We start from the raw sequence: 13876 nt of genomic DNA, 5'->3' as shown, positions 1-13876 counted from the left end.
ATGCAATCGTGATACAGCAAGAACTGTTTTAATGTTGTTAAACTTAAGACTTGAGATAGATAGACCTTTTCATGGGTAAAATCTTTAAATGGGTTATGTAAAGGAGTTTTTATGGCATTATGAATGTAACTAGTTCAGATACAAATTCTAAAGAATGGACGTGATAATACGGGCCATCATTTACACCACCATAGTAACTATTAACGGCGTTTTTGTGAACAGAAAATTGTGGTTTTCCTTTCTACGCGTTGCGGTTGCTCGCATAAATGAAGCCCACCTGTATGATAATGGCGCTGATCCATATCCTGGCTGGTGCAGGCGCAGCTGTGCTGGGGCGTAAGGCTGTGGGGCGTAGGGTGCTGCGGGTGGTGGTCTGGGTTGCGGCGGCGCCACCACGCCCCCCGCCGCCGGCTTCCCGCCGTACGCCAGCGCGCCGCCGCCGTGCCCGTGATCCGTCTGCCCGGGCCTGGAACAACACGAAAACAAACATAAGTCTACAGGAACAGAGAACGAAAATAAATACGAAAACATTGAGAATAGAACAATCCTGATAGACTTAAATAGACTAGACAAAGACAGACCTCTTGAAGATAGCATGATATCCTAAATACATGATTTGTATAGACCAGACCAATCTGACAGGCTACAGAATGGTCAAAAGTTTCAAACATGTCTTTTACATCTGACTGCAGCCGCTGAACAGCAGGTAATGCTATGTCAAGAGAAATCGGTTACGATTCATATTGACATGAGTAATTCGCACAAAGAAACAGCGTGATTGATCAACAATGGAAGTGCTGAGGTTCAGTGCCCAGGGTGCGCCAGGTACGCACACAAATATTGTTACACGACGACCTGGCTACGTGCATTCAGCGTGAAATCTGCCGTAAGAAGGCTAATTTCAGGCTACCAAAAGAAAGTCTAATAACATAGGTACACTTGGTGAAAATTACCAGGAACAGCGAATCAATCTACAAAGCACTTTTGTCCGCTGATCGGTTTTTTGTGAGCGTAAACGAAATACAATAGGTAACGTTGAAATAAAACCACAAGACATCAGACACCGACAGACGGTTAACGAGACCTTTCGCTCTCACGCATTTCACTCTCGACTTTAGAAAAAAACTTCAATAACCTTACAATTTACAAAATAGCAAAGAACATAATGACTAAAACGTATGTAAATTACAAAATAGCCATAAACATCGTTCCGTTACGTGTTTAATAGTAATAAATAATAATAATGTGACCGATATCCGTTCGCGAATAAACATGACGCACGGGTCAATCACCCAGGCTCGGGATGGCGGGCACGCCGGATACGCATAAAAAACGCTTGATTAACACATTAATTCTATTTAAAAGTTGGTTTAGATTTCATGCGGATTTACGCATCGTGTGATTCATGGGATGCAGTATAGGATGCAGTGTTTCCATCCTGTAGTACGAGCGATCGCTATTCGATACACATCTCCCTCTTTGACCTTGAATGAGGTCAGAAGACGTCCTATTTTAGCTTCCGATCGCTCGAACGGTATCTTCCCGTCGAGTTATAGACGCCATTAGTAAATCAATTCGGATAACACAAGGAGTTCAGCTATGACGTTCAAATTTGAAATTCATGGCTCCGTTACCTCTATATCCTCATCTATTCTGACGTTTATGGTGGTTCTATGATGGTCATAAAAAAATCTCACCTCATTCCACTGACTGTACGGATGATCATTAGTCTGCTGACGGCAATAATGACACCATACACCCATGTTTATCGGTAAAAGTCACGCAGTAGTTATTGGAATCAATATTTATGCGCTGACTACCCAAATATTATGAACAGTCAACGACAAATCGATGTCAATGATTTGGTGAAAGGTATGCACGGAAGTTAAGTCCTTATTTCTACGCGTTATAAGGCTCGTTTTGACAGAATATTGGTCAAGGCGCTACTTATTTGTTTTAATCATTGATTATGAATATTCGTGTACCGAGGTCAGGTTCCTTAAAAGTGCTTTAAACTCATTATTTTTACGTTAATGTGTAGAATGTGTTGCTGAGTGCTTATTATAAGAAGTTAATTTGGGCTCAAATATTCATTCAAGGTCTAGGAAATTCCTTATGCTTAACACATTAAACGTCATGGGGGGCAAAAGTGACCGGCGCTAGCAGAGGATTTGCCTTCAACAGATTTTTGTTGGCAGTCAAAGTCTTAAGGAAAGTAATCAAAGTATGATTAAAACAAACACATAAGACCCTACCATGGAGTATTTAAACCATTTGCACAATACAGTAGTCCACAAGATAGTACAATGAGTTGCACGCAACGCTGAACTGTTTCGGAAACAATAGCTCATGTGTCACTGTCGGTTGAGTCTACCTGTAACAGATACTAGGCAGACCATTTGTAAATCTTCAGATTGTATGGTGGTTATTGCCAAATATGAAGATGGATATGTATCTTTCATTCCTTTGATATTTATCCTATCTAAGATAGTCTGCAGTTATTTTAGAAACGTTAGTTCGGTTAGAAGATGGAATAATTCAAAATCTATCTGCTATAATTTTTTATTTGCCAACACATCTGTATGGTATAACTTTCTGGATTCTCTCAAATTGCTATCTCGATTCTGTATGTCAAGCACCAAAATGATACCAAAACCAATTCCTATATTCAACCCACTTATGAAGTGTGGACGTCATGGCAAACCCACTTATAAAGAGCAGCGGATTGTCCTGGACTTTTGGTAATGATGGAGTTGATTATAATGAATCAATTCGAAGTTATTAAGTGAGAAATATCGTAACTATACTTATACTCACGAATAGATTCTTACATAAACCTATCTGAGAATCCATGAGAAAACTAGCTAACCTAACTAGACAACAGACATTCGTTTTATTGCAAAAAATAAAACATTATTCCATATTACTAGTTCGGAATGTCTCCACTTTTTTCTGAAACCGTAACCGATCGTGGTTCGTAGAAATGATTGTTTTGCGTGTCAGCAAAACCGAATTCAATGTTAGAATGTAGGACAATGGTTCCGTGGCCCATGATACTGTTGTTTATGACATAAGTTTTGTACTTCGCGGTATAGAAATAGGTTTTAGTATGTAAAGTTGTATGTATGGATGTTTGGTCAATTGTTAACCTTATTTAGTGTGTAATAAAATCTATTTTGGTAGCAACTTTAGATTTGTTATTTCGGTTTTATGGCAGAAAATGCCATAGTAGATGTTTGTTGTAATAGAATTGTCCTATCGGAAACCTATATGCTCATTATCTGCAGTCATATTAAGCTAAGGAAATTCCTTCCAAACAGAAAAACTCTTCTTACCCGGAGCTGCGGACTACCTAGCTGATTTACCGTTGGAAGATATTCTCCCCTTCAAAAATAGTAAAATAATAACTAAACGATCACACGGCGCTTGAAAACGACTCTTACTGACAACTGCCAATCGTACCCACAATAAAACAGACGGACAGCACATCAGGCTACTCTCCAGCCAAAAATATGCATTACATTTTCAACCTTAAAACAAAAAAGTTACAGTTGCAAATACATAAGTATTAAAGTTTCGAATAGGTTTACCTGCTGTTGCAACAGTCAACAGTCATAGCCTGAATAAATACGTGGTTACAATGTAGAATGCAGATGAGCAGAAATACGGACTGAGGACAGATGTCCGCGATGATTCATCGGTCTGGTTACCAGGTGACTGACTCATGCACCTTACGGGGCACGGATGACTACAAATAAATGGTACTTTAGATAGCATTGTATTAGGTTTTTTAACGAAACTTACCGCCGCCCGCACTAAGAGTAATTTAATGGTTACTTAACAAAGTCTTTGGCAATCGTTTTAGGAAGAAAATTGTTACTAATGAATAGTTTAAATGTATATGAGTGCGGTTGTTAAAGTTTAAAAAAAATGAGTGATTTTCATATGGCAAAGATTATATTAGCAGCATTCTTTTTTTAGTCAAACATAGATTGGGCAAAAATCTTCTTTCTCTTATGTCAGGAAATTGAACACAGCTTAACTTCCACGCTTGTGATCCCTATACACGTACATATAAAAGAAACCTTTACAAAACTTATTATAAATCCTTTAATCTTAATCCAAACGTATGATACACACAATAGCACAAAAAACATCTTACAATTTACAAGATTTCGCACACAATCAGTCTTCGGAAACGTTACGATACGACAAAAACTTCAGAAGAAAAATAATTTAATAATACAAAAAAACTCAACAATAAAACGAAATATGAAACATTTCAGAACGTTGACCTCGCTATTGAATAGGCATAAAAGGTTCCACTTTCGAAAAATACCGCGAATTCTCCCGATACGTCCTTCTCTTTTATGTTTAAAAATATGATTCAATAAAAGTAAGTAAGGTGTAAGGAATCTAAGAGCTTCTCGTGATATCCAACGCCCTTTTGTTATATCGAACTTCTAGCTATGTTTTACTTATATATTATGTAGTATTAACTATATATATCTGTTTCTTCCTAACTCATTTTCAAATGATAAAGTTCGTAACAAGAGATCTTCAACAAACACTGGGAACTTTCCATTGTAACTAACTAATATTATATGATTGCTATAATATTGTATTTAAAAAGTAAAGAACACACTCAATACAATCTATTTTCTATGATCAGAAACCGAATGCATAGCAGACAGAAACATTTATTGCCATATTAAAAATTTTCCAGCATCTAAGACGCCCTTCTAAAAAAAAAAACAATATACTGCGCATAGTTCCGAACAACAATCCACAAACACGCCAATAAAATATATTTATGGTTGTCGTTGCCCAATTCTAAGAAAAAAAAGAAAAAAGGTGAAATCTATGGGCAATTTAAGGAACGCACACATATCCCATTTACGCGCGAAATCGGAGAACGGCGATTGTCAAATTCATATGATGTAGGTAACATAACCTCACTTTTTATATTTCATCTACATATATTATGTATTTTTGTTTGTTTAGTTATATCGCTGTTATGTGAGACGGGAGACAGTTAAGGTTATCATGTTGGCTCGTAAACTATGCCCCAGTTGTTGCATGTTTGTTATACACTTAATTCCTACTAATTAGTAATTGCATGCTATTGAACTAACTTTTGCGGCTGACACACTTAGATTACACAAGTAAGTACAACGTAATTATTGCAAGGATTTAGCTTGAAACGTTCAGTTGAAACTTCAAAGGGATATTACCTGTGTTTTTCCTTATAAATGTGTTTATTCCTTGTTATAATAATGCACGGTTGGCGCGGTGGCTGGGCAACTGGCTGCCGTGCAACGTGTAGCGGTTTCAATTCCCGCACGGAGCAACTCTTTGTGTGATCCACAAATGGTTGTTTCGGGTCTGGGTGTCATGTGTATGTGAACTTGTATATTTGTAAACGCACCCACGACACAGGAGAAAATCCTAGTGTGGGGCAACGTTTTTTTTTTAAGAAAAAAAAAGAGAAAAAATAGTAATAATTGTTCAGTAATAAAATAGACAGTCATTGGCTTCTGCAATTGTGTTGTGAAAGAGAAATGCCAAAGCGGTGTGTCGCGTGACTCGAGTACTAGCAAATCGGTTGTGAACACGTACGTATCCCTCGCCGTAGACTTACTTCCACAGTTCCACCTAAATGTGGAGGAACCTGCCAACGATTACGAAACGTTTGCACGATGCTCGTTTCAACGAATTTTGCTATTTGTATTAGGTACAGTAAGATTCTGCTTTATTCGATGGTTGCGATATTTTCGTCGTGTCACACATGTCGATATAATTGTTGCAGGGTTTGCACTTATGACGTATTTCAAACAAGAGACATATTTTCCGAAGCGAAAAATAGCACGATATTAGAGTTGCTTAGTATTTTTTCTAGTTATGAAATAATCCAGACTTTGTTCGTGTTCTGACACACGAAATCTAAATAAATGACTCTCCGACACGCCCTTCAAAGATCGGAAAGAAGTCAAGGCCAACTAATTACAGATATATTGAAGAATAATAATTGTGCTTCAAGTACAAAAACTCAATTAACTCGACGAGCTAACTGCCGACATCCTGGTGCGCACACACACGCACGCCGCACGCCAAAACCTGCGCGAGCGCCACCCACGTGTCGCCCTAACCTTGACGCTGCAACTGTCACCTTTTGACATATCACGCACACTCCCGACCAAAATTAACTTTAAAAACTACTGGCACACATTTCAAAATCTGAAAGAAAGCAAGAAATCTTTTCGAGAACCGACTTGGCAAGGTAATTTTATGGCAGTTTTAATTCAGGGAGGCAAAATAACATCGATAAGGAAAAATTGCCACTTTGTTGCCTGACTGAAAGAGTTAATTAGCGGTTTAACTATACTATAAACAGTAAATTAACAACGGACGTTCATAAACAACGGGCCACGTGGTACTTATAACATGATAACATTTACATTGTGCAATGTTTTCGACGGGAAATAACCTTTAAAACGAAACGGAATTTGAATTAACCATGCACATATATTAGCGTTGCTATGTTATGTCTGTTTGTGCAAACAAAAGGTTGTCTAGCTTACATCGTGTAGCTCTAGACTTGGTCCTAAAGTTGTATACACTTTTGTCTCCGCAGAGCGCGGGAGCATTTTCAACGCGTATTCAAGTCTTATCTCGAACTCTCACACGTTGTAATTGTTGTTTAACTTGATATCTTGAGACTAGTTTCATATGTAGAAAGGCTAGAAGCTAACTATTCTTGGCTGTAAGGACCCTGATGTCAAGTGTCAAACATTACGCCCGCTGTGGATCTATTTACATAATGACTTGAACATATTCAAGTATGATACACGCAAGTCTGTTATTTCCTCGTTTTCTGAGCCCATCGCCTGTAGCCGTAGGTAGAATTAGTCAGAAAATAACTATAGTTGAATCACTGTTATTATACGTCCGCCTCACTTGATGACTGATGCAATTTCATGTACAAACAACAATTGTATTTACTCAACAATTCAATGTTGCTATGCTGAAAATGCAAATAAATGGTCACATGCTCACATGTCGCTGTTTCTCTTTCATAATAATAACTGCGTGATACGCGATTGTGAATGTAGAATACGTAGTATGTTGTATGTGGGTACATATTTCTTACTGCGTAAATAAAACTATTAAATAAATTCGACTTTTACTAAACAATTTAATGTTAGAAAACATCAACAAAAACCCCAGTATTTTTCGAGCTACTGTGCTGCGTATGCAGTACTAAACTTTTTACAATTCTCAAAACGATGAGCCAGTTAAGTCAAAAGGACGAGCTTCATTCTTGCACGTAAAAGAAATATCATCAAGAGGCGACAAAAAAGTCCGGGCCGTACCGCCATCACCGACATGTCTGTGTGTATGTCAAGACAGCGAAATCACCTCTCGAGTCGAGTGACCTTCGTTCGCTAACAAACAGCCGGCTGGCAACGCAGCGTAACGTAAAACCGACGTCCGTACACATACATATACATTGTATAGAGATCGGATCAAACAACGCTATACACTGTATATAACCACTCTAACGACCAGCCACGGCATCCGAACCGCGCGCGACTCGCAAGTTCGTCGTAACAAAAAACCTATATAGCTACTGAACCGTAATGCCTAGAATAAAGAAAAGAATACCAAAAAAAAGATTGAAGAATACTGATCAATCTTAACGATTTTTTAAAATCTTTAGTTAATCTTTAAAATACAATAAAACGGGTTAAACATGAAACACAGAAAAAAAAACAGAATTATTTCTACCTTTTTAGAATATACGGCACAACTATTGCATATTTTATCAATAAAATATTTTTACAACAAACTAGACTCATTACCCTTTCTTTTGATGTATATATGATTATATTCGGTTAACTCTAAGTATTGTAATTAAATCGAAAGAAAACACTACTCGTAATTTTACATATCAAAAAACCTGAGGAACACATTGACATTATTATGGAATCTTCAATGAATTTAGTATATTTCTCTTTGAAAAATGTATTATTTTGCTTATTACGAAATGTATTTCGATATTTTATATACTATTGTAATGCAAAGTATGTAAAATATGTATAAACAAAACTAAAAGTGGCCAACACCAGACCGGCCATTTTTTTCGAAACAACAATCGTTTGAAGTTAAAATTAGACTAGATTTATCAGCTAAAACTGTGATATTTGTACATCATCGTAAAGCACAAATCTTCTAGTTTATTTTGATGTATAACACTTGCAAGATAAATTAAACAAAACTGTAGTATTTACGACATAATTGTTGGAACTCACAAAAACACTTCTAAAACGAGTCAACTAACTTTAAAAATTTATATTTTGTTTGTCAAAGCATATTACAACGCCATGTCTTATTTTTTCGTCGAACAATTTATTCAGCTGTATAGATAATCAGTCAAAACTCACCAAACAAGACCGTATTTTAAACTAGAGGGAGTTAAACAGAAATCGTCACTTTGGATACTATAGTATCCATGGACGTTAGAGTGGTTATATATAGTCGTACAAGCGCGATGACCTGCGCGCCGCCCGCCCGCGCGCCCGCCATTTAATGTGTGACGCATGCATTCACACACAACGAAAGGTCACAACTGCTCCCTCGTATAAAAGACATCCAATCTTAGCTCGAAGGCATAAGATTCATATTAGAATAGGCACCGTTTGTAGGTTAAGTTGCAATTGAAGTGCAAAGCGGCGGGAAAGCGTTGAGTATTTTTTATTTTTGTAGCAGCGCAACGCAAGTGCAGTGTACCGAGTAAACGAAAACAGATACTGCCGGTTCGAGTTTAGAAGTGCTGCGAAATGCAGCTGGCCGTCTGTCGTCCTCGTAATTATCGTGTAGCTACAAATTAAAGTACCATTTGTAGGATAGGCTGGAATTTATCGAATGCGATTCGAACTAAACGAGCGTAGTTCGAACAATTCTTAACTTTTTTAGGTCGTACTGTAATTTGATTACGATTACATGGAATCTTCCACGTATAAATCTTAAAGATATGTACTTACTTACACAGTTATTATTCGCTTCTCATACGTAAAAAACTGAGTTGTATAGTTTTCTTCAAAGCATTTATAAATAAAGCCCAAACCCAATGACACAGTGAGCTGTGTACCTCCGATTAAACGAGTAATTGCGATTAATTTACGGCCCTTGTCACATGAATTTTCGTATGATGTCCCCATTCCCTACAAAATGTAATCAATAAATCTACTCGACGGAAGCCCAAATGTCTCAATTAATCTTTCCCTACATTCGTAAGTTTTAGTTTTGTAAAGAAAAAAAAACCGATTTGTAACCCGCATTGATCAATTGTTAAGTAATATGGAGCAAATGTCTTCCGTTCGACTCTTGATTTGAATAACATGTCAATTAAAATGCTATTACGAAACGTTAATTAGCATATAATGGAATTTATTAATCCACCCAGTCTTTCTTGTTTACGATTTAATGGTTAAACAAATAGGTTCTGAGAATCTACTTTTGTCCTTGGTGGTGTGATGATATCATTTCTATATCGTTGTGTACCTACCTACTACCTACTTACTAATGCGGAATCCGGATAGTTATAGATTTTTCTAAATATAGCTCCGTTTGCTACTGCTGTCACAACCACAGATAACGACCTGTCCTTGTGTTAAATCAATACTCGTACTGTCAATAAGTTATTCATAATGGTGATAAAACAGATTGATATTATAATATTTTTCTCTAATACATAGAAAATAGATTTTTTGGAGTTACCATAAAGTCATTATCGGTTAAAATGCCCCATAAAGTCATCAAATTTTATGGGTGTTTTTGTAGCAGTTCGCAAATAGGAAACTAACTAATGACATACAATAGTAACAAAAATGTCTCTGGACTCTGTCTGATTTGTTTCGGCAAAAAAGTCCGATAAATCAAATAAAGATGTCAGCATCTTTATTTGATTTTGTCTGGACTTTTAAAAGAGACTATGACCTCTGAGTTTGTTTCGGCAATTCTTCTCAGAGTAGTCCGTTAGGAAATATCGGCCTCATCTAGTTATTTAAGAGAGTGACCTGTAAAAGATTATTGCAATATCATTTATCATTTATAAAGCAAACCCGAAAATTCTGCTTGTATCGTATCATTTTTTAAATAGATAAACACATCATGTCCTCGTGTAGATTGTAGCTTCCCCAGAAACCAGTGACGTGTACCTAATGCAAAAAATGTTTGCTACCGTGATTCACCACAAAAATGTGCAGCCCATACGGCGTATCAATTCTTACCAGCCCACTCATTTGGTGACGCAAAGATTGCTCTAACTGTTAAATGTACGAGTAAATTTTCCACCAATGATGTTTACAATTGCTTATAAAGAAGAGATTTCAGCTAGGCGATTCTTTCTGAAGTGAAAAATAGCAGCACCTAAAAAACCTGATTTAGTACCTATGTAAAAAACAAGTCATCGTGTTACTATGTTCACCATTTGTGTTACAATAAGTCCCATGTAATAAGATGATCCTATTGCAATATACCGAACACAATTCTAGACTCATTTCCCAAACAAACGTTGCTACTACTGATAAAGGAGATTGTCCAAAGCTAGCTATTTTTAAACAGGCTGCTTTTCCTTTACGCAAAAAGCTAGTTTTCGGATAAAAAACAACATATGCAACTCCCATTAAAGTTTTAAACATTGCCAAACCTAACTTAGAATCTGATAGACACGAAGGTACTGCAGTATTTACTATTTTTTAGTCATACTGGAGCTATTAACCCAGAACACTGCAATCCTACGAAATTTTTAACTGCTATAAAGTCTCCGCCTTTACTTCTTTAATTTAACTGAGAAGACAGAAATACTTTTAACATAACCCTAAAGTCAAGATGAAAAACGTCTCGAGTATTTGCGCATTATTCAAGCAATTTCTAGTTGGAATTGTCAGCAGAAATACCAACTGGTATTAAGAGGATTTTAACCTTAAGCATCGCAGTCAAGACATCTAAAGAAGGATGGCGGATTAAATAGCTAAGCTATGAGAATCTTTACAGAAGAATTAGAGGGTTTTTTGCATTTTAAAAGGGTCTTCTCATCAGCTAATCTGACATAGAAAGAGATCATGGTATACCTAGATAAGAAAGCATTAGTTTTCCTTTTAAATCCTCGGGTCTACAAAAATGTTTTACTGTTTTTCATTTACAAATGCTTCCAGAGTGCGAAGTCTGGAATTGGGAACAAAATTTGAAATTATTATGGACCGCTAACGGTTACGACTGGGAAGGGAAACGACCTAAGATCAAAAAAGAAAAAATTGGAACGCAATATCAGAATTGAATGCTCCTTCATTATGTTCCTTGTACAATATTATTGGTTATAATCTTGACCCCTTTTGTTAGTCGTTACTTTTCTCATTAAACCTGTTTTCCTTTACTTTTATTGCGGAGTTCGATATAATTGGTGTTTCTTGCCAAAACTGCCAAAACGGTTATCGGTACCGCCATCTTGGACAGTTAGCTGAGCTCTTATATTTTGGTTTGTTTTGTTGCCTGAAAATTGTGTTTTGTACAGGGTTGGTTGAAGTAAAAGATGTGAAGATTCCTGTAAACCAGTTTTTTATCACAATAACCACTCCAGAATACATTAAGTGATGCGTTTCAAAGAATAAATGATAGGTGTATTTTCAACAGTTTATTACATACAAAAATATTTCCAGTCAATCTCTACAAATGTCAATTACCTACTGTCTTAAAATATCCATATAGCAAAGTGCACAATTTCTACGTAATCTAAGATAAAAAAAAAACTTCGTTGCCACTCGTGCGGTGAGTTTGTCAAGTCTAAATAATATCAAAAACAAAAAAAGAACATCGTTAGTTACATCAAAAGCTATACCAAAAAAAAGTAGCTAGTGTTGTAAGACCGAATAAAATAATCACAAACAATAGCTAAAGAGCTAAACCGGATTGGCAACCCTGACAAACCGTTTTAAAAGTCAATAGCTTAGGTTTTGTGCCGATTTCATGTGGTTAACGGTTCTATGCAAATGCATGCGAAAATGTTCAGTATTGGGGGCATGTAACCGTGGTTTTCATAGCCGTTTCAGTTCTTTCAATAACATCCGTGGCCCACACTGTAGAGGTGTATTTTAAACGTGTTTAAACAGCCATTTTATTGCGAATTAGAATACTTTTTTTTTGAGGGGGGATAATCATCCATTGATTTCTCCCGCCTTGGGCGAGGCGAGAGGGAGTGTTAAACTCTTACTGACTAAAAATCTCCCCGTTCCTACTCTTGCTTTTCGAGCCGACTGTAATAAATGCCGTAATGTGCACCTCTCCCTACGTGTTAGGGGATAAAAGGCGTAAAAGAAAGGACAGATAGAAAATTCTGATTACAGAAATCCATTTCTAGTTTTTACGCAACTTGTCCTGTTATCATAAACTTTGCATTTGTAATAGAAGCCAATGTTTTGACGTCCAGAGTTTCCTGGTAAAACTAGTAAGCTTGTCAAGTGACAGATATGATAAGTAGCCAGTCTGCAATAGATATAATCTAACCAACTAATCAACTTTCGCAGGAAACACGTAACGCGTAAGCAAAACATTCGTGGGCGTATACCGTGGAAAATATCCCTTTTCTATCATACCGACAATAATGTACTGCAAAACAATCAAAGAAGAAAAAAACAAAACAGTATTTTTTTTCATAACAATGTTCATCACATCACTACGTCACAAAGTCTATTCTTCTTAACAATAACGAGTTTTTTGTAAATATTATGATTCCTGGACGCGAGACAGACTCTCAGTCAATCGACGTAGCTATACATACTTACTACGTTATTGATATCTAGATTTAATAGTGGTTGCATAGCAACGCATAGCCGGTGTTTACAGGAAGACCGACCGGTCAATATTGAACGGTTCGGAGAAACGGTGGTTGGCGCATCCTGACTGATTTTACTTTCGTTTATACTATTTATCAAGCACCCCACACATATAACAAATATATACAGATTATATACAACCTGTATATTTTAATTCGTTCATGTACACCAGACTAACAGCATACGATACTTTCGAAACTTACTTAATACTAGCTATCCCTGGCTTCATTTTATAGCCTATAGCGTTCTTTGATAAATTGTCTATCCAACATAGAAAGATCTTTCCAAATCGAACCAGTCGTTCCTCAGATATAGACGTTCAAACAAACAAATAAATAAATAAACAAGTACATAAAGATTTAAAATACCTTTCCATGTCCAATCAAAGACTATTTATATTTTGTATCGATCCTATTATATTATACAATAAAATTGCACGATAACTAAAACATAGTCAGTTAACAATACAATAGTTGACTAAATAATTCAATCTCATCACACACGTCACATTGAGTGGCAACTAACAGAAGTTTAGCATTTTATTGCCATTAGTTACTATCGTAAAATTTTTAGCTGATGTAAATTAACCGGTTATGCCGTTCTCGTGTTCTATATAAGGAAAACGTGTGTGATATATCAGAATTTAAAGGCTTGGCCCTATTTATAAGTTAATAGGTAGGTTAAATCTATACTAATATTATAAAGCTAAAGAGTTTGTTTAAACGCGCTAATCTCAAGAACCACTGGTCCGATTTGAATAATTCTTTTTGTGTTGGGTAGTGCATTTATCGAGGAAGACTATAGGCTATAAAACATCACGACATTAGGAGCCAAGAAGAGCAGGTGAAACCGCGCAAAAGTAGGTAGTACTCTATATGATTCATTTTCCAGTAGGTAAAAGAGTTTCATGGTACAGTAATCGTAACTTCACGATGGTGATTCAACATGAAACGAAACGTCAATTAATCCGCTCGTTACTATAA

General features: G+C 36.5%; 1 protein-coding gene across 1 annotated transcript in view; it reads right to left on the bottom strand.

The window, feature by feature from the left end:
• The window catches only part of LOC118275051 (uncharacterized), a 68080-nt gene that overhangs the window by 47099 nt on the left and 7105 nt on the right, over positions 1–13876 (bottom strand). Inside the window, 1 exon segment of the mRNA XM_050696670.1 lies at positions 278–466. Within this exon segment, the coding sequence (XP_050552627.1) occupies positions 278–466 (189 nt within the window).

Source organism: Spodoptera frugiperda, chromosome 11 (assembly GCF_023101765.2).
Source record: "Spodoptera frugiperda isolate SF20-4 chromosome 11, AGI-APGP_CSIRO_Sfru_2.0, whole genome shotgun sequence".
NCBI lineage: Eukaryota > Metazoa > Arthropoda > Insecta > Lepidoptera > Noctuidae > Spodoptera > Spodoptera frugiperda.
Note: the sequence above shows the minus strand (reverse complement) of the source record. Positions and strands in the feature narration are given on the sequence as shown.